General features: G+C 39.2%; 1 protein-coding gene across 1 annotated transcript in view; it reads right to left on the bottom strand.

Moving 5' to 3' along the window:
- Positions 1 to 27,248, bottom strand: part of LOC126193324 (translin-associated protein X) — a 53,362-nt gene that overhangs the window by 22,791 nt on the left and 3,323 nt on the right. Inside the window, exon 2 of the mRNA XM_049932677.1 lies at positions 18,063 to 18,306. Coding sequence (XP_049788634.1) covers positions 18,063 to 18,306 — 244 coding nt within the window. The remainder of the gene's footprint in view (positions 1 to 18,062; positions 18,307 to 27,248) is intronic.

Raw genomic sequence — 27,248 nt, 5'->3', positions numbered from 1 at the left:
AATGTCTGTTAGATTTCAGTTTTGACCACACTTGGTCATAACATTCAGGATTAGGTATTTTGTTTATGATAAATTTATTAAAAGTGCATTACTGTGTTTCACTCTGACAGCGCATTAATTCAGTAAATATTAGCAGTTCCAGTTTACTGTAATGTATTGACTTATTTTGACAACCTCCTGACAAATGATTAGGGTGGTGAGTATTATATTCAAATGTTTTACTTCTTTATGTTATACTCTCTGACTTGTTCCACATCCATGAGAATCATCTCACTTTTGTGTCTATGGAACGAAAACTGAATTTAATCTAATTTAATTTAATAGAAAAATAATAGGTAGTGAAGAAAAGTTATAGTTATTTACGCAAGGTAGGTGATGAGAGCCCAGCATACGTTGTAATGACAATTTCCAGCTGTGGAGTTCTGTTAAATTGGCATCAGGAGCGAGAATTCAGATGGCCCCTGTAGTGAAACATGCATCAAGGTCATAACTGTCATACTGTAGTGTGCTTTGCAGCAGGATATTGTATGTTAAAGGTATACTCTCCCTGTCTACACCCAGTCATCTTAAGTGATGGCTTGGTAGTAGTCATAACAGTCCATACAGTGTTTATGTAACAGCTGGTACATGATATTTTATTTCATAGGTAGCTCTCCCTTTGATAGTATATGTTTTGCCAGTGACGGGGTTCGTACAGTTGGTGGTAGCATGTTGCGTCTGGCATGTCTTCCAGTGAAGACTGTGACAAATGTAGGAGCCATAGGACAGGGAAATGGGTGCAGAAGGAGCATAGGTTCTGAGCAGGATACTGTGGAGACTGGTATGGACCTCATTCCATGCCATGATTTTAAGAAATCATATCTACAGCCATACTCTGCAAACTACTGCAAAGTGCACGGCAAAGGGCACGTCCCAATGTACCAGTTATGTTCCATCCACGTATGAAGCATGGGAAGAATGATTGACTGAATGCCTCTGTGTGTGCTGTAATTATTCTAATCTTTAGATTAGATTAGATTAGTTTTCGTTCCATAGATCCGTGCTGAGGAGATCCTCGTGGATGTGGAACATATCAATTTTTTTTTTAAGCTGAAATAACAATATTAATAGTATGAATATATACAGGGCTATTACAAATGATTGAAGCGATTTCATAAATTCACTGTAGCTCCATTCATTGACATATGGTCACGACACACTACAAATACATAGAAAAACTCATAAAGTTTTGTTCGGCTGAAGCCGCACTTCAGGTTTCTGCCGCCAGAGCGCTCGAGAGCGCAGTGAGACAAAATGGCGACAGGAGCCGAGAAAGCGTATGTCGTGCTTGAAATGCACTCACTTCAGTCAGTCATAACAGTGCAACGACACTTCAGGACAAAGTTCAACAAAGATCCACCAACTGCTAACTCCATTCGACAATGGTATGTGCAGTTTAAAGCTTCTGGATGCCTCTGTAAGGGGAAATTAACGAGTCGGCCTGCAGTGAGCGAAGAAACAGTTGAACGCGTGCGGGCAAGTTTCACATGTAGCCCGCGGAAGTCGACGAATAAAGCAAGCAGGGAGCTAAACGTATCACAGCCGACGGTTTGGAAAATCTTACGGAAAAGGCTAAAGCAGAAGCCTTACCGTTTACCATTGCTACAAGCCCTGACACCCGATGACAAAGTCAAACGCTTTGAATTTTCGGCACGGTTGCAACAGCTCATGGAAGAGGATGAGTTCAGTACGAAACTTGTTTTCAGTGATGAAGCAACATTTTTTCTTAATGGTGAAGTGAACAGACACAATGTGCGAATCTGGGCGGTAGAGAATCCTCACGCATTCGTGCAGCAAATTCCCAATTCACCAAAAGTTAACGTGTTTTGTGCAATCTCACGGTTTAAAATTTACGGCCCCTTTTTCTTCTGTGAAAAAAACATTACAGGACACGTGTATCTGAACATGCTGGAAAATTGGCTCATGCCACAACTGGAGACCGACAGCGCCGACTTCATCTTTCAACAGGATGGTGCTCCACCGCACTTCCATCATGATGTTCAGCATTTCTTAAACAGGAGATTGGAAAACCGATGGATCGGTCGTGGTGGAGATCATGATCAGCAATTCATGTCATGGCCTCCACGCTCTCCCGACTTAACCCCATGCGATTTCTTTCTGTGGGGTTATGTGAAAGATTCAGTGTTTAAACCTCCTCTACCAAGAAACGTGCCAGAACTGCGAGCTCGCATCAACGATGCTTTTGAACTCATTGATGGGGACATGCTGCGCCGAGTGTGGGAGGAACTTGATTATCGGCTTGATGTCTGCCGAATCACTAAAGGGGCACATATCGAACATTTGTGAATGCCTAAAAATATTATTTGAGTTTTTGTATGTGTGTGCAAAGCATTGTGAATATATATCAAATAATAAAGTTATTGTAGAGCTGTGAAATTGCTTCAATCATTTGTAATAACCCTGTACAATACATCATTTGTTTCTATTAAGAAATTCGTCAATGAAGTAAAAGGAGTTGGCCACTAGTAAGTCTTTCAGGTTCCTTTTAAACTGATCTTTATTTGTAACTAAATTTTTTATGTTTACTGGCAAATTATTGAAGATGAGTGTTCCTGAGTAGTGGACCCCTTTTTGAACTAAAGTAAGTGCTTTTAAGTCCTTGTGCAGATCATTTTTGTTCCTGGTATTGTATGTATGAACTGAGCTGTTTGTTGGAAAAAGAGATATATTATTTAGAACAAATTTCATTAATGAGTAAATATACTGAGAGGCAGTAGTTAGTATACCCAGTTCCGTGAATTTACTCCACAAATAATACGTATTACACGCTTTTGGACTCTGAAAACTTTTGTTTGACTTGAAGAGTTACTGCAAAATATTATACCATATGACATTATGGAATGAAAGTAGGCAAAGTATGCAAGCTTATTCATTTTTATGTCGCCTATGTCTGCTAACACTCGAATTGCAAATACAGATTTGTTAAGGCGTTTCTGCAGTTCTGTGGTGTGCTCTTCCCAACTGAATTTATTACCAAGTTGTAATCCCAGGAATTTAAGACTATCAACTTCTTCTATCTGCTCTTCTTTGTATTTTATGCATATGCTGGGTGGAAACCTCTTACAGGTTCTGAATTGCATATAGTGAGTCTTTTCGAAGTTTAATGTCAGTGAGTTGGCTTTAAACCATTTATTAATATCCATGAAAATATCATTAGCAGATCTTTCTAGAACTACACTTGACATACTATTTATTGCAATACTTGTGTCATCTGCAAACAAAACGAACTCTGTTTCTGGCAGTGTAACTGATGTGAGATCATTAATGTACACAACAAAAAGCAATGGCCCTAAGATGGATCCCTGTGGGACACCATATGTAATTTCTTCCCATTCTGATGATGACTGATGACTTAATTCACTAGTCCCTTGCACTGACACCCTTTGTTTCCTGTTAGTGAGGTATGACTTGAACCATTTTGCAGCACTGCCCGTGACACCATAGAATTCTAATTTACTTAAAAGGATGTTGTGGTTCACACAATCAAATGCCTTTGACAAATCACAGAAAATACCTGCTGCTTGTAATTTGTTATTTAATAAATTAAGTACATTTTCACTGTAGGTGTAAATAGCCTTCTCGATATCAGAACCCTTCAGAAATCCAAACTGTGTTGTTGATAATATGTTATTTGTGGTTAGATGGTTGAGCAGCTGCCTGTACATTACTTTTTCTAAAATTTTTGAGAATGCTGGCAAAAGTGAAATCGGTCTGTAGTTTGGTGGTATCTCTTTATCCCCTTTCTTGAATAGAGGCTTAACATCTGCATATTTTAGCCAGTCAGGAAATGTCCCAGTTACAATTGACTGGTTACACAAGTAACTTAGAATTGTGCTAAACTCACAAGAACATGCCTTAAGTAACTTTGTTGATATTTCATCGTACCCACTAGAATGCTTTGTTTTTAAAGATTTTATTATGGACGTTATTTCTTTTGGTGAAGTGAGTGATATATTCATGTACTTGAAGCTATTTGTGAAGGCTAGTTTCAGATAATCAAGGGCATTATTTACTGATCCTGAAAGTCCCATTCTATCAGTAATGGATATAAAGTACTTGTTAAATAGATTTGCCACACTATGCCCATCAGTTACTAATGTGTCGTCTACCCTTAGTGCTATTTGTTCCTGTTCCTTTCTGGTTCTACCAGTCTGCTCTTTCACTATATCCCATATTGTTTTTATTTTGTTCCCTGACATTGCTATCTTCTTCTCGTAGTGCATTTGTTTAGACGTCTGAATTACTTTTTTTAATGTTTTACAGTATTCCTTGTATTTAGCTAAATCATCAGCATTGGAGCTATTCTTGGTCGACAGATACATTTTCCTTTTTGTCTTACAGGAAATCTTTATTCCTTGTGTAATCCATGGTTTTATTATAGACTTCTGTTTAATTTGAGTAACTTTTAGAGGAAAACAGTTTTCAAACATGGTACTGACATTGTTCATGAATGTGTTATATTTTTCATTCATGTCATGAGCACTATAAACATCTTTCCAGTTCATATCTTTGAGCAGTTTTCTAAAACACTCAATTTTTGGAGTTCATATCTTTGAGCAGTTTTCTAAAACACTCAATTTTTGGTTGATTGACTACTCTCCTGTACTCAGATTTAGCAGTCTTGATAATCTGCTTAGAATTTACATCTAAAACAAGGAGCTGCATGTCATGATCTGATAGTCCATTTATAACAGGTTTTATGATATGATTTCGTTCCTTTGATTTGTCTATAAAAATGTTATCAATGGCTGTCCTTGAGGATTTAGTGATCCTAGTTGGAAAGTTTACAGTGTGAGTTAGATTGAAAGACAACATTACTAACTGCAGTGAATGTTTACTGGAAGATTGCATTAGAAAATCTGTATTAAAGTCACCAGCAATCAAAATTTCTTTGTTTCTTCCTGTTAAATAACCCAAAAGAGCTTCTAGATGATCTAAGAATAGATTATAATTTCCTGCAGGTGCTCGGTAAATAGTTATTATTATATAGGATCTGTTATGGAACTCTACTTCTGTTGCACATGTTTCTAGATGCTGCTCTAAACAGAATTTATGAATGTCAATGTTCTTGAATTTATGGCAGTTTTTGATAAATGTGGCACACACTTGTCCACATGATCACTATGTGAGCAACATGTAGGTGTTTGTAGTATGTTCCCATAATCATCATTTAAAACTGATTCTTAGAACTTTGTTAATAGACTTCCTCAGGGCCATTTACATCTATCTTCATGAGTCTGCAAGTTCAGTTTCTTCAGAATTACTGTAACACTTTCCTGTGCCTCAAACTAACCTGAGACCATTCATGCTGCCTTTCTCTGAATATTTTTAATAGTCCTATTTGGTTGGGTTCCACACACTTGAACAATATTCTAAAATTTGTCGCAAGAATAGTTTGTAAGCGATGTCCTCTGTAGACTGATTGCACTTCCCCCAAATATTCTACCAATAAACCAATATCTACCACCTGCTTTACCCACAACTGAGTCTATGTGATGATTTCATTTCATATCCCTACAAAGTGTTACATCCAGAAATTTGTATGAGTTGGCCAATTTCAATGGTGACTCATTGATATTACAGTCATAGGATACTATGTAGTTTCATTTTGTGAAATGTACAGTTTTATATTTCTGAACATTTAAAGCAAGTTGCCAATTTTTCCACCACTTTGAAAAGTTATCAAGATCTGCCTGGATAGTTATGCAACTTCTTTCAAACAGTACTTCATTATTAATAACTGCCTCATTTGCAAAAAGTCTGAGGTTACCAGTCATATTGTCTGTAAGGTCACTAATACACAGAATGAACAGCAAGGGTCCCAACATACTTCTTTGGAGCACTCCAAAAGTTACTTCTACATCTGACTATGACTCTCCATCCATGACAGCATGCTGTGTCCTCCCTACCAAAAAGTCCTCAACCCAGCCAAAAATTTCACTTGATATTGCATATGACTGTACCTTTGGCAGTAAGTGTAGGTATTGCACCGAATCAAAGGCTTTTCAGAGATCAAGAAATACTGCATCTACGTGACTGCCTTGATCTAAAGCTTTCAATTATGTCATGTGACAAAAGTGTGAGCTGGATTTCACATGACCCATGTTTTTGGAATCCACGTTGGTTGGCATGGAGGTTAATTTGTTCAAGATACCTCATTATGTGTGAGCTCAGAATATGTTCTAAGATTCTGCAACAAATCAATGTCAGGAATATTGGATGACAGTTTTGTGGATCAGTTCTACAACTCTTCTTGTAGATGGGTGTTATCTGTGCTTTCTTCCAATTACTGGACATGGTTTTTTGTTCTATGGATCTACAATGGATTATTGTTAAAAGAGGGACTAATTCAACTGCAAAGTACTTAGCAATACATTCAAGACTAGAATAGTACTAAGTGACAAAAGTTGCTTTTGGAGTGCTGAGCAGTATCAGGATTAGATATGACAGCCCAGGAAATCTGATTTTGAACTATGCTAGTAGGATAATTATGCACAGCAAAGGCTGAGGTGAGAATGGTGTGTACAGTGTTGCTGTAAAGAGTCTGAACAAATATGTCTGCCCTGAATGCCAAGGCTGTATGGGAGGGAACATTTGAAGTGAAAAGGATGGCAAATGTAAGTACTGTTGTTTGCTTGTAGCTTCAATGTGAACAGAAGCATATAGTTGACCCTCACTGAGGATGGCGTTAACATCAAGGAAAGTGTCATGAAATTAGGCATACAACAATATGAAAATTAATAGGTAGAATGTATTTAGAGATTTCAGGAATTTTAACGGGTCAGCCTCACAATGAGGTCATATGGTAAAGGTGTCATCAACATATATAAATCAAACCAGGGGCTGAAGGGCTTATGAATTACAGGAAAACTCCAAGTGACTCACGAAAAGGCTGGCATAGAAAGGAGCCGCTTTGGTTCCCATGACCATACCCCTGATCTGTCTGCATGTCTGCCACTTAAAGGTAAAGTAGTTGTTGGCAAATACACAGTCGATAAAGGTAAGCATGAAGGGTACCACAGGTTTGGAATCAAGTGGGTGGTGGCTCATGTAAAATTCAGCAGCAAACAGACCATCCACAAATGCTGGTTCCTTTAATGTAGAAAGGGAGTCATTGTTCCATGATTTGCGCATGTTGCCCAACCAAAGCAGAGATATGTTCAGTGGGTGCTAGCAACTATGGAGCAGCCATGGTGATTGGGTTCGCGGATCTTAAGAAAAAGATATAAGGCAGGAGTGTGTGGTTTGGAAGTTTTATGGATTGAGGTGTTACTCCTTGTGAGGAGGCAGGGATTTTAAGGATGGTCTGCAGGTCAGTTTGTAGCACACAATTGGAATCTTGATGGCAGGTGCTGTATGCAGAAGTGTTAGAATGCTGGTCGTAGAGTCTTGATTCCACACTCCTGTCAGTCAGACATCACAGTGGTTGATGTCTTGTCCACCAGGAGGATAATGATTGCATCAGTTTTTAGGAGATGAAGTGCCTGGAATTCTGCACACAAGATTCGTTATTTTCATTGATAGATTATAAGTCTGATATGCTTAACTGACAATTTTAATTAATTGTTGTTGTTGTTGTGGCCTTCAGTCCTGAGACTGGTTTGATGCAGCTCTCCATGCTACTCTATCCTGTGCAAGCTTCTTCATCTCCCAGTACCTACTGCAACCTACATCCTTCTGAATCTGCTTAGTGTATTCATCTCTTGGTCTCCCTCTACGATTTTTACCCTCCACGCTGCCCTCCAATACTAAATTGGTGACCCCTTGATGCCTCAGAACATGTCCTACCAACCGATCCCGTCTTCTGGTCAAGTTTTGCCACAAACTTCTCTTCTCCCCAATCCTATTCAGTACTTCCTCATTAGTTATGTGATCTACCCATCTAATCTTCAGCATTCTTCTGTAGCACCACATTTCGAAAGCTTCTATTCTCTTCTTGTCCAAACTATTTATCGTCCATGTTTCACTTCCATACATGGCTACACTCCATACAAATACTTTCAGAAATGACTTCCTGACACTTAAATCTATACTCGATGTTAACAAATTTCTCTTCGTCAGAAACGCTTTCCTTGCCATTGCCAGTCTACATTTTATATCCTCTCTACTTCGACCATCATCAGTTATTTTGCTCCCTAAATAGCAAAACTCCTTTACTACTTTAAGTGTCTCATTTCCTAATCTAATTCCCTCAGCATCACTCGACTTAATTCGACTACATTCCATTATCCTCGTTTTGCTTTTGTTGATGTTCATCTTATATCCTCCTTTCAAGACACTGTCCATTCCATTCAACTGCTATTCCAAGTCCTTTGCTGTCTCTGACAGAATTACAATGTCATCGGCGAACCTCAAAGTTTTTATTTCTTCTCCACGGATTTTAATACCTACTCCGAATTTTTCTTTTGTTTCCTTTACTGCTTGCTCAATATACAGATTGAATAACACTGGGGAGAGGCTACAACCCTGTCTTACTCCCTTCCCAACCGCTGCTTCCCTTTCATGCCCCTCGACTCTTAAAACTGCCATCTGGTTTCTGTACAAATTGTAAATAGCCTTTCGCTCCCTGTATTTTACCCCTGCCACCTTTAGAATTTGAAAGAGAGTATTCCAGTCAACATTGTCAAAAGCTTTCTCTCTAAGTCTACAAATGCTAGAAATGTAGGTTTGCCTTTCCTTAATCTTTCTTCTAAGATAAGTCGTAAGGTCAATATTGCCTCACGTGTTCCAGTGTTTCTACTGAATCCAAACTGATCTTCCTCGAGGTTGGCTTCTATTAGTTTTTCCATTCGTCTGTAAAGAATTCGTGTTAATATTTTGCAGCTGTGACTTATTAAACTGATAGTTCGGTAATTTTCACATCTGTCAACACCTGCTTTCTTTGGGACTGGAATTATTATATTCTTCTTGAAGTCTGAGGGTATTTCGCCTGTTTCATAATCTTGCTCACCAGATGGTAGAGTTTTGTCAGGACTGGCTCTCCCAAGGCCATCAGTAGTTCCAGTGGAATGTTGTCTACTCCGGGGGCCTTGTTTCGACTCAGGTCTTTCAGTGCTCTGTCAAACTCTTCACGCAGTATCGTATCTCCCATTTCATCTTCATCTACATCCTCTTCCATTTCCATAATATTGTCCTCAACTACATCGCCCTTGTATAGACCCTCTATATACTCCTTCCACCTTTCTGCTTTCCCTTCTTTGCTTAGAACTGGGTTTCCATCTGAGCTCTTGATATTCATACAAGTTGTTCTCTTATCTCCAAAGGTCTCTTTAATTTTCCTGTAGGCAGTATCTATCTTACCCCTAGTGAGATAAGCATCTACATCCTTACATTTGTCCTCTAGCCATCCCTGCTTAGCCATTTTGCACTTCCTGTTGATCTCATTTTTGAGACGTTTGTATTCCTTTTTGCCTGCTTCATTTACTGCATTTTTATGTTTTCTCCTTTCATCAATTAAATTCAATATTTCTTCTGTTACCCAAGGATTTCTACTAGACCTCGTCTTTTTACCTACTTGATCCTCTGCTGCCTTCACTACTTCATCCCTCAAAGCTACCCATTCTTCTTCTACTGTATTTCTTTCCCCCATTCCTGTCAATTGTTCCCTTATGCTCTCCCTGAAACTCTGTACGACCTCTGGTTCTTTCAGTTTATCCAGGTCCCATCTCATTAAATTCCCACCTTTTTGCAGTTTCTTCAGTTTTAATCTACAGGTCATAACCAATAGATTGTGGTCTGAGTCCACATCTGCCCCTGGAAATGTCTTACAATTTAAAACCTGGTTCCTAAATCTCTGTCTTACCATTATATAATCTATCTGATACCTTTTAGTATCTCCAGGGTTCTTCCATGTATACAACCTTCTTTCTTGATTCTTAAACTAAGTGTTAGCTATGATTAAGTTATGCTCTGTGCGAAATTCTACCAGGCGGCTTCCTCTTTCACTTCTTAGCCCCAATCCATATTCACCTACTATGTTTCCTTCTCTCCCTTTTCCTACACTCGAATTCCAGTCACCCATGATTATTAAATTTTCGTCTCCCTTCACTATCTGAATAATTTCTTTTATTTCATCATACATTTCTTCAATTTCTTTGTCATCTGCAGAGCTAGTTGGCATATAAACTTGTACTACTGTAGTATGTGTGGGCTTTGTATCTATCTTGGCCACAATAATGCGTTCACTATGCTGTTTGTAGTAGCTTACCCGCATTCCTATTTTTGTATTCATTATTAAACCTACTCCTGCATTACCCCTATTTGATTTTGTGTTTATAACCCTGTAGTCACCTGACCAGAAGTCTTGTTCCTCCTGCCACCGAACTTCACTAATTCCCACTACATCTAACTTTAACCTATCCATTTCCCTTTTTAAATTTTCTAACCTACCTGCCCGATTAAGGGATCTGACATTCCACGCTCCGACCCGTAGAACGCCAGTTTTCTTTCTCCTGATAACGGCATCCTCTTGAGTAGTCCCCGCCCGGAGATCCGAATGGGGGACTATTTTACCTCCGGAATATTTTACCCAAGATGACGCCATCATCATTTAATCATACAGTAAAGCTGCATGCCCTCGGGAAATATTACGGCTGTAGTTTCCCCTTGCTTTCAGCCGTTCGCAGTACCAGCACAGCAAGGCCGTTTTGGTTATTGTTACAAGGCCAGATCAGTCAATCATCCAGACTGTTGCCCTTGCAACTACTGAAAAGGCTGCTGCCCCTCTTCACAAACTACACGTTTGTCTGGCCTCTCAACAGATACCCCTCCGTTGTGGTTGCACCTATGGTACGGCTATCTGTATCGCTGAGGCACGCAAGCCTCCCCACCAACAGCAAGGTCCATGGTTCATGGGGGGGGCTTTTATTAACTATTGAGTATTTTGTGCAGTTTTCCCTGCAGTTCAAATGTTGTTAAAGATATGTGAATTCAGATTACAAAAGTGAAGACACAGATCATTTCCTGCCACACAGATGTGCCATACATGTGTGTACCATAATTATCCGAGACACCGAAGACCACAAAAATAATTGCAACTGAAATATGTAATTATTTGACTTGTATTTTTAGGCAAACTACTTAATGTATTATTAAGTGTAATATGTCATTTTAATCAGTTTTTTACTGCAGTTCTAATGATGCATCAAGTTTTAAGATAGGGTTTTTGTATAAAAAGACGTAAATAAGACTGGTGGTTTCTCCAATATGTTAAGTGATATATTCTTGGAATTTCTGGGAGCAGGAGTATCTAACTTATAAAAGGAAGCAGCCATTTTGCCTCTTCCCCATGTGGTTGCACACAGCTGTATGGGCAGGATCTTGTGTTGCTCTGTGTGAAGAGGTAGCTACATATTAAGAAATATGAAGTTTCTCAAGACAACAGTCACAACACTTTGAAATTTTCCCACTGTGGTTTAGTGGGGACTCTGATTGTTTTAACAGTGGTCAACACCTACAATTATTTCATAGAGACTGTTTTAGCAATTATTCTGTTCAGTATTGATCTGACCATACGACAATTTTGGGCAGTGAACAAATGTAGTATTAGCAGTTATTTTAAATATATAGTGAGCTTAGGGGCTCCAGCTATTTTAGATTCATTTGGAAATTGCAAAGAGATTAATCACCAATCGGCTAATAGTGTTGGGTAAAAAGTAGTGGCAACATTCCTGCAACATGAAGGACATGCATCCAATGGCACGCGTGCTGTGTGTAGCTGAGAGCAGAAGGTCAGTTGATGTAGTGCACTGAGCGGCAAGGCTTGTGTCTGAGTCAATTGCCAGTGTGTACTACATGAAATGGTGTAACAGTATATTTAGGAAACATGAAAAATGTGTGTGGATCAAGACTGAAATGGAAAATGGTGTGAGAGCAAGACATTGTTTTCAGGGAATGTGTGAGGCATGTGGTGATCCAGCACTGCCATATCATATGGTATCAAGATGGGTGAAAGTGTTTCAGAATGACAGGGATATCATTCAAGATTGGCCCAGTGAATGCAAACGTCCTTCTTCTCTTCACCCATAGAACATGTGCCATGAGCTAGCTGGTACCAAAGTAATGGTTGTTGTGCCTTATGATTTCTGTGAGTTAATCCTCCATCACGTTTTACCACATGGCCAGACAGTCACTGCACCCTATTAATGCTGTTTCTTGTAACGTCAGCTTTGTCCTGAACTGAGAAGAAAGCAATATCATCTTCTGGCACTGTATGCCACCATCATTCATGACAATGCACAATTCCACAGAGTGAACACCATGTAGGATCTCCTGTATGAGTGGGTGTGGGAGATACTGGCTGGCTCTGAGCACTATGGGACTTAACTTCTAAGGTCATCAGTCCCCTAGAACTTAGAACTACTTAAACCTAACTAACCTAAGGACATCACACACATCCATGCCCGAGGCAGGATTCGAACCTGCGACCGTAGCGGTCGCGCGGTTCCAGACTGTAGCGCCTTTAACCGCTTGGCCACCACGGCCGGCGTGGGAGATACTGAACATCATTGTAATCACCCATTATAAATCCATGCAATTTAAACCTGTTCACAAAAATGAAGGATCCTTCTCTTGGCACGTGCTACAACACAAGAGAATACACCATTCTTGGCACAGGACAACCCTTGTGAGACATCGAGAGAAAATTGTGTTTCATTCAGTTGTAGTTAAGATGGTTCAAAGATAAAAATTATCAATATACCATAAAATCAACACAGATGTACTCACTGATGCTGTACAGCACTTTCATTGTGCTTGGGGGAAGAAACTGAGATGTGGAGCGATTATAATGAGGGTATGTAGTACAGTGAACATCTGTGAATAAAGCCTGGTGTGAATTATAACAGTGTTTCAATTATTTTTTAAACCAACCCATATAGTATGTGAAAAAGTTGAATAAACTGTTAATTGTGCACTTTAAAAATTTTAGATGATGAACACTATTCAGCAACAATACCTATTTAAAACCTATCAATTATTTATTCTAATTTATACATCAGGGTCAATGACCTATTTTTATTTAATAAAGTTTCAGGTACAGTTGCAGAATTCCCTTTGGCGATGACAACAGAGCCATACCATTACACTACCTACTTGTGAATTTGCTCTGAGATGCTTAGAGGGGGGAGGGAGGGAGGGAGGGGGAGAGAGAGAGAGAGAGAGAGAGAGGGTGGGGGAGCTATATTACATGGGTGTAGCACTTTGTAGTGACATGAAATCAAATGATCAGATAAGCTAAGTCATGGGTACAGTGGGTGGTAGACTTTGGTTTATTGACAGAATACTGGGAAACGCAATTGGTCTACAAAGCATATTGCTTACAAATCACTTGTGTGACTGGTTCTAGAATATTGCTCATATATGGGACCCGTACCAGACAGGACTAGCAGGGCATACTGAATGTATACAGAAAAGGGCCGCACGAATGGTAACAGGTTTGTTTCATCCATAGGAAAGTGTCACAGATATACTGAAGGAACTAAACTGGCAGACTCTTGAAGATAGACATAAACTATCCTGAGAAAGACTTTTAACGAAGTTTCAAGAACGGGCTTCAACTGATGACTCTAGGAATATACTACAACCTCTTATGTATCATTCACAAAGAGATCATGAGGATAAGAACAGAATAATTACAGCACACACAGAGGTATTCAATCAATCATTCTTCCTGTGCTCCATATGTGAAAGGAATGCTAAAAAACCTTAATAACTGATACAATGGGATGTATCCTCTGCCAGGCACTTTACAGTGGTATCCAGAGTATAGATGTAGAGATAGATGTTTAAACACCATAGAAAATTGAAACATACCTCATTAGTTACTCCTATCTGATTGTCAAGAGTCAAGGGTTGAAAATTACTATTGGCTGCTTGTGAAGTGATAATGTTAATAGAACTGCTCACAACAAATAGCAGTGTACTGTAAACAGGGCTCTGTTAAGACAGATTTGAAAAATATCACTATAATCAAGTAAATATTTAGCTAAACATAGGACATAAATAGATAATATTTAATATATATGGTGAAACAGCAGCTTCTTTCACAGGAGTAGCCTCCATTCTAATTTTGTAGGTTAAAATCAGTATGTGTAGGCACAAATAACATTTGGTAGTGTAGTGATAGGTTGCTTTTAATACACAGTTAATAAGAGCTGCTGCCCCTTTCTTAAGGTAAAGTTTAATCATTCCACATCCTTAAAGGTTCTCCTTCTTAGAGGGATCTACAGAACACAATGAATGAAAAGGAATGGCAGGTGGAAGGAGACAACAAAAGTGGTTGGTAATAGGGGTGGAGACACTTGTAGAATAGGGACTACCACAGAGTGGGGACAGAACAGTTGTAAGAATGTTGGGGAGACAATTACCATTTACACAATTCAAAGAAGCAGGTGTTCAGAAAAGGGGGAGGGAAGGTTCAGATGCCGGCCGAAGTGGCCGTGCGGTTAAAGGCGCTGCAGTCTGGAACCGCGAGACCGCTACGGTCGCAGGTTCGAATCCTGCCTCGGGCATGGATGTTTGTGATGTCCTTAGGTTAGTTAGGTTTAACTAGTTCTAAGTTCTAGGGGACTAATGACCTCAGCAGTTGAGTCCCATAGTGCTCAGAGCCATTTGAACCATTTTGAAGGTTCAGATGTCACAGGTCACGAGGCAACTACTGAAGTAAACCGTGTTGTCTTCAACAGCATGTTCTGCCACTAAGTGGTCGAACTATCTCAAGCAAAGTTTCGTGGTAACCATTCATATTGGTTGATCGCTGGCTGGTTGTAGTGCCAGCACAAAAGACATGCATTAGTTGCAAAGGACATATTACACAGCTCCCAAATATAAGTCCACTGTCTTCAGCACAGTGTCACTTCAGTTGGTGCAGAATTACCAAACCTACTCATACTTACTGAGGTTTTGAACAATGGAAACTCCAGGTTGGAATATCAATAATCAACAAGGTTAGGAAAAGGATATATCGGTAATCACCATAAAGATGACCCAATGAGTAGTCGACAGGCTCAACAAACAGACTGTTACATAGTATAGCTTTTGGCCAAAGCCTTCTTCAGCAAAGAAAACACACATACATTCACACAAGCAAGTACACCTCTTGCATACATTACCACTACCATTGGCAGCTGCAACTGGAATGCAACAGTGATGTGAAGAGCAATCTGGCAAAGGGGGCAAGGATTGCAGAGGGTGGGGAAGGGGAGGGGGAGAGTGCTGCCTGGCAGTCAGTGGAGGGACTAGAAGCCTGCCTGGAAGTGGTGTGTGTGGTGGGGGTTGGGGAGAACAATGGGTTCCCCATTCCCCCCCCCCTCCTCCCCCCCACACACACACACCACCTCCAGACAGTCTTGTGTCTTGTCAGGCTGCCATCTGTTCCTGCACTAGACAAAACTTTTCTCTCCATTCCAGTCTGGTCATGTGTGCCTGAGGTGTACTTGCTTTTGTGTGTGTGTGTGTGTGTGTGTGTGTGTGTGTGTGTGTGTGTGTGTGTGTTTTCTTTGCTGAAGAAGGTTATAATGAACAACAGTAGTCTTTTCATTAACCCTGTCTACAATTCAATGGGTCATCTTTATGGCAAGTAGCACTCTATTCTTTTCCTAGTATTACTGAGGTTTTGCAATTTAACTTTGCTTCATAAAGATTTTGTAAAATGCTCTACTTAACCTTTCAAACCACTGCCAGTAAAATAGAGTGGCCACTTCTTTTTACCTATTTATAAAGTGCAAATAGACACTGTACAACAACAAATAATATCTACAATGCTCACAACACTGAAGCTGATTCCACAATATGTAAACTGCTCAAAAATGTTACCATCACCTGTACACGTGCCTACACACACCTCATACTCAAGGAGAGCAGAGAATGATAGAATAAGTCTTACGAAACTAGAAAAATAACAGTAAAATAAAAATAAATGGATCAAAGGAAGTGTTCAATTCCACCCTTCTGCTTTAACCCATGACATAATGGTGGTGAGTGACATCACTACGGTGCGGAGTTTTTGAGTTGGTTGTGTTTGCAGATGTCATGTTGTTGCATTTGACGGTGCCCTCTGGTGTGGGTGTGCTGAGTTTAATGTGTGGTACTTGGTTCATTTGAGTTTTGGTTGCCATCATGCTTATGTGATTTTGAGTTTTGGGTATTTGGTGTAGTAACGAGGGTTGTGACAGCGTTTTCTGTTAGTTATTAAGGTTTATTTTTGTTTGGCATTTTTGTTAGGTCTGATAAGTTTGCTGTTTGTTGTGCGGAAAGAAGTTTAATTTTTTAATTGCTTTTTTGTTAGGTACGTATATGACAGTGTACCATTATGTTCTGAGAGGGGTGATGATATGATGTCTGTCAATCAGTTGCTGTTGATGTTCAGGCTTATTGCTGAATATGTCAGGTGTCATGTGTGTGGCAACAACGTGGTATTGTTGGAAAGCAATTATTGTTTTGGTTGTATTGTACAGTAACTGTGATGTTTCGTTTGTTGTATATGTATGGTAGGTAGGTTGTTTTAATTGACATAGTGAATATAGGATATTTGGGTTTTTGAGTTGTTGTGGTTTTGGTTCCATTTTTCAGATTGTAGGCATTGGTGTTTTGTAACAATAGCTGTGGATGAGCTATATGGGTAAAGTCCTTTTTTGGGGTTGTAGGTGTTGGATTTTTGGTATTGGTAGCTGAGGTTGGGCTGTATAGCTCAAGGAAATGTCTGATTCCTGTAGTTTTGTTAGTGTATGCTATAATTTAAATTTCTTTGACATTATTAGTTTAGGGATAGTGTGCCTTTTTTTATTGTTGTTTATTTAATTTGTCCCCCCTCTCCCCCATTCACCCCTAATTTCCCATGGTTGTCCCATTAGTTTCATTTTATTTTTGGAGTGAGACATTACTGTTCAATTTTTATTTTTGTTTGCATTTATTGGCATGTGTATTAGTGACATTGTTGTCATTTTGTATATGCTGTATGTAGTCGTTTCCGCCATTCTGATAATGTCATGGGTCACAGCAGACGGGTGGAATTAAATACTTCTGTAATGCCAAATAAATTAACAAATAAAATGAAAGCAGTCTTGAAAAGTGCACTACTGTGAAAAAAAAAAATCTGATGCTGAATAATATTTGATGTCATGTTACTCCACCCAATGAACTGGAAAATGCTTGGATGCTCCTCAGCATGCCGTCCACAGGGTGTCCTCTTTCAATCCAAGCCGGTGGGGATCCCAAAGTCTCGAGCGGAACTCAAGAAGTGGTTGCACTAGTATTCCACTGAGATGAGCAGTGATACCTGGGCATCTTCACATCCTTCTATGGTGATGAGCAGTCACCCAACAAATCCTTCACTCCTCGGCAAAGAGATTTCCACAATATGATGCAGATTCCATTCTGGATGTGACCTTACACACCTTTCTCATACCCCACAATATACTGTCTGGTTGAATGTTCTAATGATGATGGTGTTCTGTACTCCCATTCGTGGGCTACATCCCATGCTGACAACCCTTCTTTCACAACTGGAGACACAGCATGCCCTACCAAACTATACTGAGAATGAAGGATTACTTTTATCTCCATTAGGAAGGAGCTTTACATAGTCATTTCCTGCAGTTAAATGGATATTGAGAAAGAGATTCCCGATAAAAACATTTGAACTATGAATGTCTTGAGTTTGAGAAACTATACAAAAAATGAGGTTAATTAAGTTTGTAGTGTTTTGATATCAACCTTTCCCATGAAGTAACTTTTATTGTGCTTATCAAACTGTATCATTGTCTTTCATTTCGCCTTGCGCCTTACAAATTATCCTAGTTATGCTTAAAACTCTTTTTTTTCTTTTTTAGCATTGAGTATACGGAAGCACAAAAAAGAGGTGGCCAATTTTAAAAAGGGTGAATGTTATATAGACACACAACACTAATTAATTAGCCTTCAAAATTTTACTCACATGTACCAGTTAAATTTTATTACTGAGATTACAAGAATGTTTATGAAATATTAAAGTATATTCATAATACCTGTCAGCGGAATGAAGTAAAAAAATAATTCTCTTGCTTTCAATTGTAATGTCTCTGCTTAGTTTCACAATGGCCTCATATTTGTCATGTTTTGTGTCTAGCTCAGCAGCATACTGCTTAAACGCAGCCAGCACTGGTGAATCATCACTGAGGACATTAGTTGCTTCCTGCCCTTTTGCTCCTACAATATGCTTCTGCTTCTCAAAATCATGACCCTTCCGATACTGCCGCTGCCGTCTGTGACCTAAGTGAAAAAAGAGAAGCATTATGCATAAACCAAACTAAGAGAAAAAGTGAAAAATATTCCTATTGCACAACTGCATTTTATGAACTGTGCTACCTACGTTTAACACTCTTTTATATGGGTGAATCAAAATTTGTGGTACCTGCTTTGCCCCACGAGTAACTGTTGTGTTAAGTTATGGTGGTGCAGCATTTTTGAAATGGACTGTATTTATGCGGCATGTGGTGGAATATGTTGAGGCTCTCTCTAGTGTGGGATGTTTATGTTTCTAAATTGCTTGTGAGCAATGTTAGTGATTTGCTGGACTCCTTGACTGCTGTTTGTGAGAACAGTATTGGAAGAGATTGTGGCAGTTTGTGAGTGAGTTATTTTGATGTGGGCAGTCACAGGTAAAAGATTAATTTTCAAGTTTTGTATCATTAGTGTGGTCTGTCAATGTTTGGAAATTTAATTTTGTTTGAATTTTTTTTATCAGTTACAAATGACAAAGTTCACGAGTAGACCCCTGATACCAAAATGGGGGAAAAGATGTTGACTATGATTACATTCCCAGAGTTGTTCCGTTTAATTGCCAATAATATGAAGTCTTGCATTTGTGGAAAACATATCAGATTGACCAAAGTTGCTGCATCTTGGCCATTGAGAGATTGTGTTGACAACGTTTTACTTTTTCTATCGCTACATTTAAGTTACCAGCTGACTTTGGTAGGGAAGTATGTTTTTATAGAATTATTTTTTTATTGTTGTATGCATGGTATGTGTGTGTTTACATGCATAACTGCATTTTTCTTGCATAGTAGAATTGGTGTTAATGCCATTTTTTGTGTGTTTTGGGTTGTCTTGTTTGTTGTTAAATAGTGGTTTTGTTGATTGCTGGTAATTCTGTCTGCATGATTTTTATGTTAGTATTTGTTTTGTTATATCTCCATTATTAAGATTGTCTTATTTTTGGTTTGTTCCTGCTCAAAACCCCTAATTCCTGCTTGTTCCATTAGTTTCATGTTATTTCAGAAGTTAAATATTTTTCATATTATTTGTGTTTCTTCATGTGTATAATGAGTGACATTATGGTCTCCATATTGTGCATGTTTAAATAGCTGTATCCACTACCCTGATGACATCATAGGTCAAAGCTGACAGGTGGTACCACAATCTGCAGTTTTGCCCTTTATTTCTAGCATTAAGCATAAAAAAGTGTAGGGTATTTTGAAGTAAATATATACTCACTTTTGAAAGGGGTGACTGTTGTGAGCACATGTCAAATATATTTAAAAATAATAGGAAAACTCAATCTTACTTAAATGATGGTTTCTTTTTTTCTTTCCAAAGAGGAGAGTAACAGTAAGACAGAAAGAACGATAATTAACAACTTTTCTTTAAGAAAGGATCTGTAATTTCTAGATCTAATATTTATTCCTACGCACACCCACCAGCATGGTCCATTTATGATACATACAGCTTTTCTCACCTCATTAAGTGCTCTCTAGATCTTCACATTTGGCATCATTGTTTATATGATACCCACCACATAAAATATCCTATGGTGTAATTACACAGAGTAAGATACTCACATACCTCTGATATTTAATATGTCAATAGATAACAAACAATGAACACACTGTTAAACACAGCAAAAGCTATAAATGATGCAACATCTGATTAAAGCATTGTATTCCATATAATTACAATATGTTTGTGAACTCCAAATTAATCTAAGTTTGGTATTTATTAGATGCACTAATTTCCATGAAAGGAGAAAATATAAAAACGCAGTAAATGAAGCAGGCGAAAAGGAATACAAATGACTCAAAAATGAGATCAACAGGAAGTGCAAAATGGCTAAGCAGGGATGGCTAGAGGACAAATGTAAGGATGTAGAGGCTTATCTCAATGGGGATAAGATAGATACTGCCTACAGGAAAATTAAAGAGACCTTTGGAGAAAAGAGAGCCACTTGTATGAATATCAAGAGCTCAGATGGAAACCCAGTTCTAAGCAAAGAAGGGAAAGCAGAAAGGTGGAAGGAGTATATAGAGGATCTATACAAGGGCGATGTACTTGAGGACAATATTATGGAAATGGAAGAGGATGTAGATGAAGATGAAATAGGAGATACGATACTGCGTGAAGAGTTTGACAGAGCACTGAAAGACCTGAGTCGAAACAAGGCCCCGGGTGTAGACAACATTCCAGTAGAACTACTGATGGCCTTGGGAGAGCCAGTTCTGACAAAACTCTACCATCTGGTGACCAAGATGTATGGGGATAGGCGAAATACCCTCAGACTTCAAGAAGACTATAATAATTCCAATCCCAAAGAAAGCAGGTGTTGACAGATGTGAAAATTACCGAACTATCAGTTTAATAAGTCACAGCTGCAAAATACTAACGCGAATTCTTTACAGACGAATGGAAAAACTAGTAGAAGCCGACCTCGGGGAAGATCAGTTTGGATTCCGCAGAAATGTTGGAACACGTGAGGCAATACTGACTCTACGACTTATCTTAGAAAATAGATTAAGGAAAGGGAAACCTACATTTCTAGCATTTGTAGACTTAGAGAAAGCTTTTGACAATGTTGACTGGAAAACTCTCTTTCAAATTCTAAAGGTGGCAGGGGTAAAATACAGGGAGCGAAAGGCTATTTACAATTTGTACAGAAACCAGATGGCAGTTTTAAGAGTCGAGGGACATGAAAGGGAAGCAGCGGTTGGGAAGGGAGTAAGACAGGGTTGTAGCCTCTCCCCGATGTTATTCAATCTGTATATTGAGCAAGCAGTAAAGGAAACAAAAGAAAAAATCAGAGTAGGTATTAAAGTCCACGGAGAAGAAATAAAAATGTTGAGGTTCGCCGATGACATTGTAATTCTGTCAGAGACAGCAAAGGACTTGGAAGAGCTGTTGAACGGAATGGACAGTGTCTTGAAAGGAGGATATAAGATGAACATCAACAAAAGCAAAATGAGGATAATGGAATGTAGTCGAATTAAGTCGGGCGATGCTGAGGGAATTAGATTAGGAAATGAGACACTTAAAGTAGTAAAGGAGTTTTGCTATTTGGGGAGCAAAATAACTGACGATGGTGGAAGTAGAGAGAATATAAAATGTAGGCTGGCAATGGCAAGGAAAGCGTTTCTGAAGAAGAGAAATTTGCTAACATCGAGTATAGATTTAAGTGTCAGGAAGTCGTTTCTGAAAGTATTTGTATGGAACGTAGCCATGTATGGAAGTGAAACATGGACGATAAATAGTTTGGACAAGAGAATAGAAGCTTTCGAAATGTGGTGCTACAGAAGAATGCTGAGGATTAGATGGGTAGATCACATAACTAATGAGGAGGTACTGAATAGAATTGGGGAGAAGAGGAGTTTGTGGCACAACTTGACAACAAGAAGGGACCGGTTGGTAGGACATGTCCTGAGGCATCAGGGGATCAAAAATTTAGCATTGGAGGGCAGTGTGGAGGGTAAAAATCGTAGAGGGAGACCAAGAGATGAATACACTAAGCAGATTCAGAAGGATGTAGGTTGCAGTAAGTACAGGGAGATGAAGAAGCTTGCGCAGGATAGAGTAGCATGGAGAGCTGCATCAAACCAGTCTCAGGACTGAAGACAACAACAAAAACAACAATTTCCATTACACATATCGTGGAATAATAAAATGAGAATACAACCTTTGAAGCACCTGAAGTTTGAAACGTTTAAGCAGCAATTTCACTAATTAAATTAGTCATAAATTCATTAAACTGTTGTTATATGAAATAGAACTTGAAAGGTTGGATTAATTGAGGACAACTCAGTGATTACAGAAAGTATGTCCTATTATGTTTGATTCACATATTTGCTGGTAGACTCAAATACTCTTCAACCAGGGACCCACTACTGTAACTCTGAAATGCTGAGGACTCTTATACACTTGAGCATTACAAGGGAACTGATCCTGTTTAATGTACTGGGTACTTTATTGTAAAAATAAATGTAGAAGATGCCCTATATTAAAGTGGGCCAGTTAGTCAGTTGCAAACAGTTTTCATCACTGGACACTTTTACACTACTCTGTGATGTGACATTAGGCAATGTGTCTCAACACTGCTTCAGACAGTTGTTTCTTATTGTCACTTGTCACAATTGTGCAGTAGATGTAACAATATTAGATGGAAGATTCTTCAATGAGGACTGTTGTAACACCAGTAATCAAGAAATGCTGAATTTCTACAAAGTTTTAAAAATTAATATTCTCTTCCATCATACATTCACATAATGCTCCATTTAAAATCCACAAGTTCGCATCAGCTCCATGATAAGCCTTATATTTTATCATTATTAGGTGTAAGTATGTGGCTATTGTGAATATATGTATTTGGTTGTTCCCAAATGATTATCCTGTTAGTCCAAAAAGTTTCAAGATTGAATTAATAAAGAAATAGAGAAATGTTAATACCAACATGTGAAACTCTCAGAAAAGTCCTTCTTTCTGATGTTATTCAACTTACAAGCTACTCTGGTTTGAATGTCAGTTACGTCATCAAAGTATTGACCCTTCACCGAGCGAGGTGGCGCAGTGGTTAGACACTGGACTCGCATTCGGGAGGACGACGGTTCAATCCCGCGTCCGGCCATCCTGATTTAGGTTTTCCGTGATTTCCCTAAATCGCTCCAGGCAAATGCCGGGATGGTTCCTTTCAAAGGGCACGGCCGACTTCCTTCTCCATCCTTCCCTAATCCGATGAGACCGATGACCTCGCTGTCTGGTCTCCTTCCCCAAACCAACCAACCTATTGACCCTTCATGTGAATTTCTGCATTTTGTTATTTTGTGATAGGTTTTTATTGGTAACACCAAGTTCTCATCACCCACAATGATTCTTTTTCAGAAAAGAATTGTCCACATTTTGCGTTTGAATCAAGTTGCAGCAGGCGTCCACACAATGTCGTTTTTGTTATAGAGTCAAGGTGTGCATTACAAACTTTGCACACACTTTTTTCTTCTTCAAAACATTCCAGAGAATGTCTTGAACGCTTTATTTAGAGATGATGTTCCACTGCAATTTGTGACAGAACAACGGTGACACACAACTTAACACTGCCTGCTCAAACTGACTAGGTGGATGCAAATATGTTGTTCACAGCTGTTAGTTCAAGCTGTCACTGTAGATAATATGCTGATTTCACTTGTATACCAGGTACAAAATCAGCCTTAGAAATTTTTTGAAGGGGGTTTTCACATTGAAAAGGCACAAAGCCTTGGCATCAGCTTTATCAGTACCAAAAAAATTGTCATTTTGGACCTCACAATCAATTACTATCTCACACCAATACCGGTAACGTGATTTTCAGAGCCTTCACAGCAGTATAGTACAGCAGCATCTCATGCGCACATAACACCTGACAGTAACACATAGCAAGCAGCTTAGTGCATTTACTGGTCACTGTCTGCCATCCCGGAGGAAGTCTCTGGGAATGACTGTGGAGTGTACAATATCCTACAGCGATGTCGCTAATAACTGTTGCAATTGTACCTTGTATGTTCCGCTAATAGAAACCAGCAGTTGCTGATGACAGTTCTGGATGAGATGAGTATATAGCACATTCTATTGTGAAACTAAGAATTACATTACCAAACAAATTAGACAAAATAAGAAGTGACTGTGCTTGTTATATGAACATTATATATTAGTTCTATACATGAATTCTGCCACCATGTAAAGGGGTTGTAATATACTGTGAAACACATGATTACAAAACAATCTTGACACAAAAGTAAACCCAAAATAGACAATATTTCATTAAAAGCATCGAGGAGAAAGACTGACCTCTTGTAACCACCAGTAGCAGCATTATATATACATCTTGCATCATGGTACAACTGTACTACAGTCTTAACAGAGGAACAGTTTAACAATGCAATTAATCCAATGTCATACTGCATGATATCATTATGGAGCTCATTACCAACAGGGTGAGATAGCCAATGACTTCAAAAAACGAGTTCTCGCTTTCACATTTCAAAGCCACTTGAGAGGCATCCTTGATATGTCAAAGCATTTACACCTACATTGCAGCCAGAATGTCAGCCCAGAATGCTGGAGCTGGTGGTCATGTGTGTGTGTGGGGGGGGGGGGGGGGGGGCGAGCGCGCGCAGTGCTGCCTGGTGCCCCTCTCTCCTTGGTGTCTGCCGAATATGACTCCCACCTCGGTCGGCGCGGCACTGGGCAGCGCCAAACGTGTGTCTACTGCCCGGCCGTCTCCAGCCATCGCGGGAAACCACACCCACCTGCCGCGACACCCCAGTGACGTCTGCCACAAGGTGGACTGAAGGGAGAAGCCCGGCTGTGTGTGACCTACCTGTGTGTGTGGTGCACCAGCCACTGGCAGCCATGCATGTGCAGTGTGCTGTCAGGGCATGGAGATGAATGAAATAACAAAATAGATCCTAAATTAACTCCAAACCTCCCCCACCGGTCTGACATAATTAAGGCCGCACCTAACGCGGGATTAGTCTGATATACTTAAGCTTCCGCCCCTATCGCGACCTCTCAAATATTTAAGTAGTGGACTTCACCCACGAATTAGAATAGGTCTTCAATACTTAAGCACGGTTAGAACTCCTTTCTAAATTTCACTTAAAAACTTTTCTTAAATCTGGAAAACTCGGTTTGTATAGAGTCATGAATATCTTTTTCTTAAATTTATAACTAAGAATTATCTCTGAATATAGTCAAGCCAGCTTTTGCCTTTTTTGATCTACACAAGGTTTCCGTCCTCGCTGAGCTGGCTTTAGGACAACTGCGTTATTCTTTGACAGATGTACCGCCATAGTCGGGCTAGAGTTCAAATTTATATTTCCTAACGTATATTTGTCTTAATGAATGGAAGTGAATATTATGTTAGCAGAACATATAATATTGGATGGATAAAAGTATAGTTTGCGAGAACGCATAAATCACGATTAACACAAAACACACACCACACCTTTCAAACAACCCTCGCGAACAAGTGTTCATCACTTGTCATTTCCATAGGGTTGCTAAGATTTTCTTCAGGGACCTCAAGGGTGAAGGTGGGAATGTTCATTCTGTAGGAGATGATTTAACACCAAACCTCCCCCGGCTTCTCACTCAAGTACCGGCAAGGTAGGGATCCTGGGGAAAGGGGGTGGGAAGGGTTTCCTGTATTGGGGGTTATCTTCTTTTTCTTCTTCGATCTTAGCAACCATTTCCATTTATTTCCTTTCTTACTTCTCATTTGAGGACCTATCTATTATTTTGAGAAATTTGTGTTACTAGCAAATATACTTCGGAGAAGAAGAGAAAAGGAGGTTCCAGCAGCAAGTTAACCAGCAAGGGAAGTCGGCTGACCATTTCAAGTAATCCTCATCATTAAAGGAGTGGGAATTTACACACACACTTTGCCACTTTAAGTCATCCAAAGCATTAGAAGGCCTGTTCACCAATCTGCTCATACAAGCTGGCTTACACTTGTGCTTCAACAGTGAGCAATGGGCTGACTCACAGCGAGTTGATGGAGTGGGTAGGGTAGGAGGAAATGGGACAAAGCAGCTTGACACAAAAAAACTATTGTCAATGAGTCTGTTCTACAGTTGCTAATGTTAGTTCTACAGACATGTATCATTTCGCACTGGCTATTTAGGGAATTTCGTGACAATTATTTTCCTAAGACTGTTGCACTGAGGAAAGATGACAATGCAACAAAACTTACATTTCTTTTAATTGATGAGGGAAAGAACTAGGGACAGTTGGTTCAAAACCTGTTGCTGCTTACAATTGGCACAGTCTTATGATAAATGTTGTTTTGGTCAAAGTTTAAACTGTCATCAACTTGTATTTTGTGACTGTTTTACTCACATATTAAACACAAATACACTGGATGTCAATGAATTCTAGATTTCTGTTTTTCCCTGTAGCATCAGTGTCTGCTATCTCCTTCTGCTGATTCAACATTACGTTTTTAAGTTGTAATCTGCAAATGAGGTCCTGTGGCTAGCTTTTGTTCCCATCACAGTGGAAGAAAATTACTCGCACAAGTATATAGATCCAACCGATGACATAACCATATCTGCAAACCTGTGATTTTTTTATGTGAGCCTACAACATTTATTTTATTACAAAATTATCATGTGACTCCCTGTAACACTGTAGGTCTATAAGTTGTAAGCATCCTGCACTAATGTTAAAGTTTTAAACATGGCTGTGTAGTCATGCACAAATGTTGTATATTTACAATGGTGCATCTGACCTTCCCTTTTAAGTTCGTAACCCAGCAAAACACTGCTTTTCATCAATTGAAAAAGAGCTACTCTCCACTTCAAGCACTACACCAGCAACTATGTATGCTTATGTACAGGGCAACAGAGAACTTACCACAGGGTCATTTCTCAGTTTGCACTTTCTGTGTGCTACATAATGATGTCTGGCCATTCCATCCCATTTTCCTGTAAGCGCTCTCCACCCAGGTGGTGGGTGAGGACTCATAACTACATCCTGAATGGGCATGATATAAAACATGAACAGCAAATGTCCCAGCACACTTCCCTGGGACACACTGTGCCATAATTTTTTCCCCCAATCCAATTCAGTAGCTTCTCATTAGTTATTTGATCTCTCCATTTGTTCTTCAGCATTCTCCTCTAGTACCACACATCAAGAAAACCTTCCATTCTCTTTTTGTGTGAAGTGCTAACAGTCCACATTTCATTCCTGTACATGGCTACACTCCACAGAAATAAATTCAGAAATAACTTCCTAACACTTACATTTATATTAGCTGCTAACAAATTCCTCTGGGTCAGAAATGCTTTACTTACAATTGCCAGTCTGCTGATTGTATCCTCTCAACCTTTGCCAATGTCAGTTATTTTGCGGTACAAGTAGCAACAAGCATCTATTACCTATAGTCTCTCAGTTCTTAATCTAATTTCCTCAGG

This window comes from Schistocerca nitens, chromosome 1, assembly GCF_023898315.1.
Source record: "Schistocerca nitens isolate TAMUIC-IGC-003100 chromosome 1, iqSchNite1.1, whole genome shotgun sequence".
NCBI classification, from domain to species: Eukaryota; Metazoa; Arthropoda; class Insecta; order Orthoptera; family Acrididae; genus Schistocerca; species Schistocerca nitens.
This window is presented reverse-complemented; position numbering and strand designations above follow the sequence as displayed.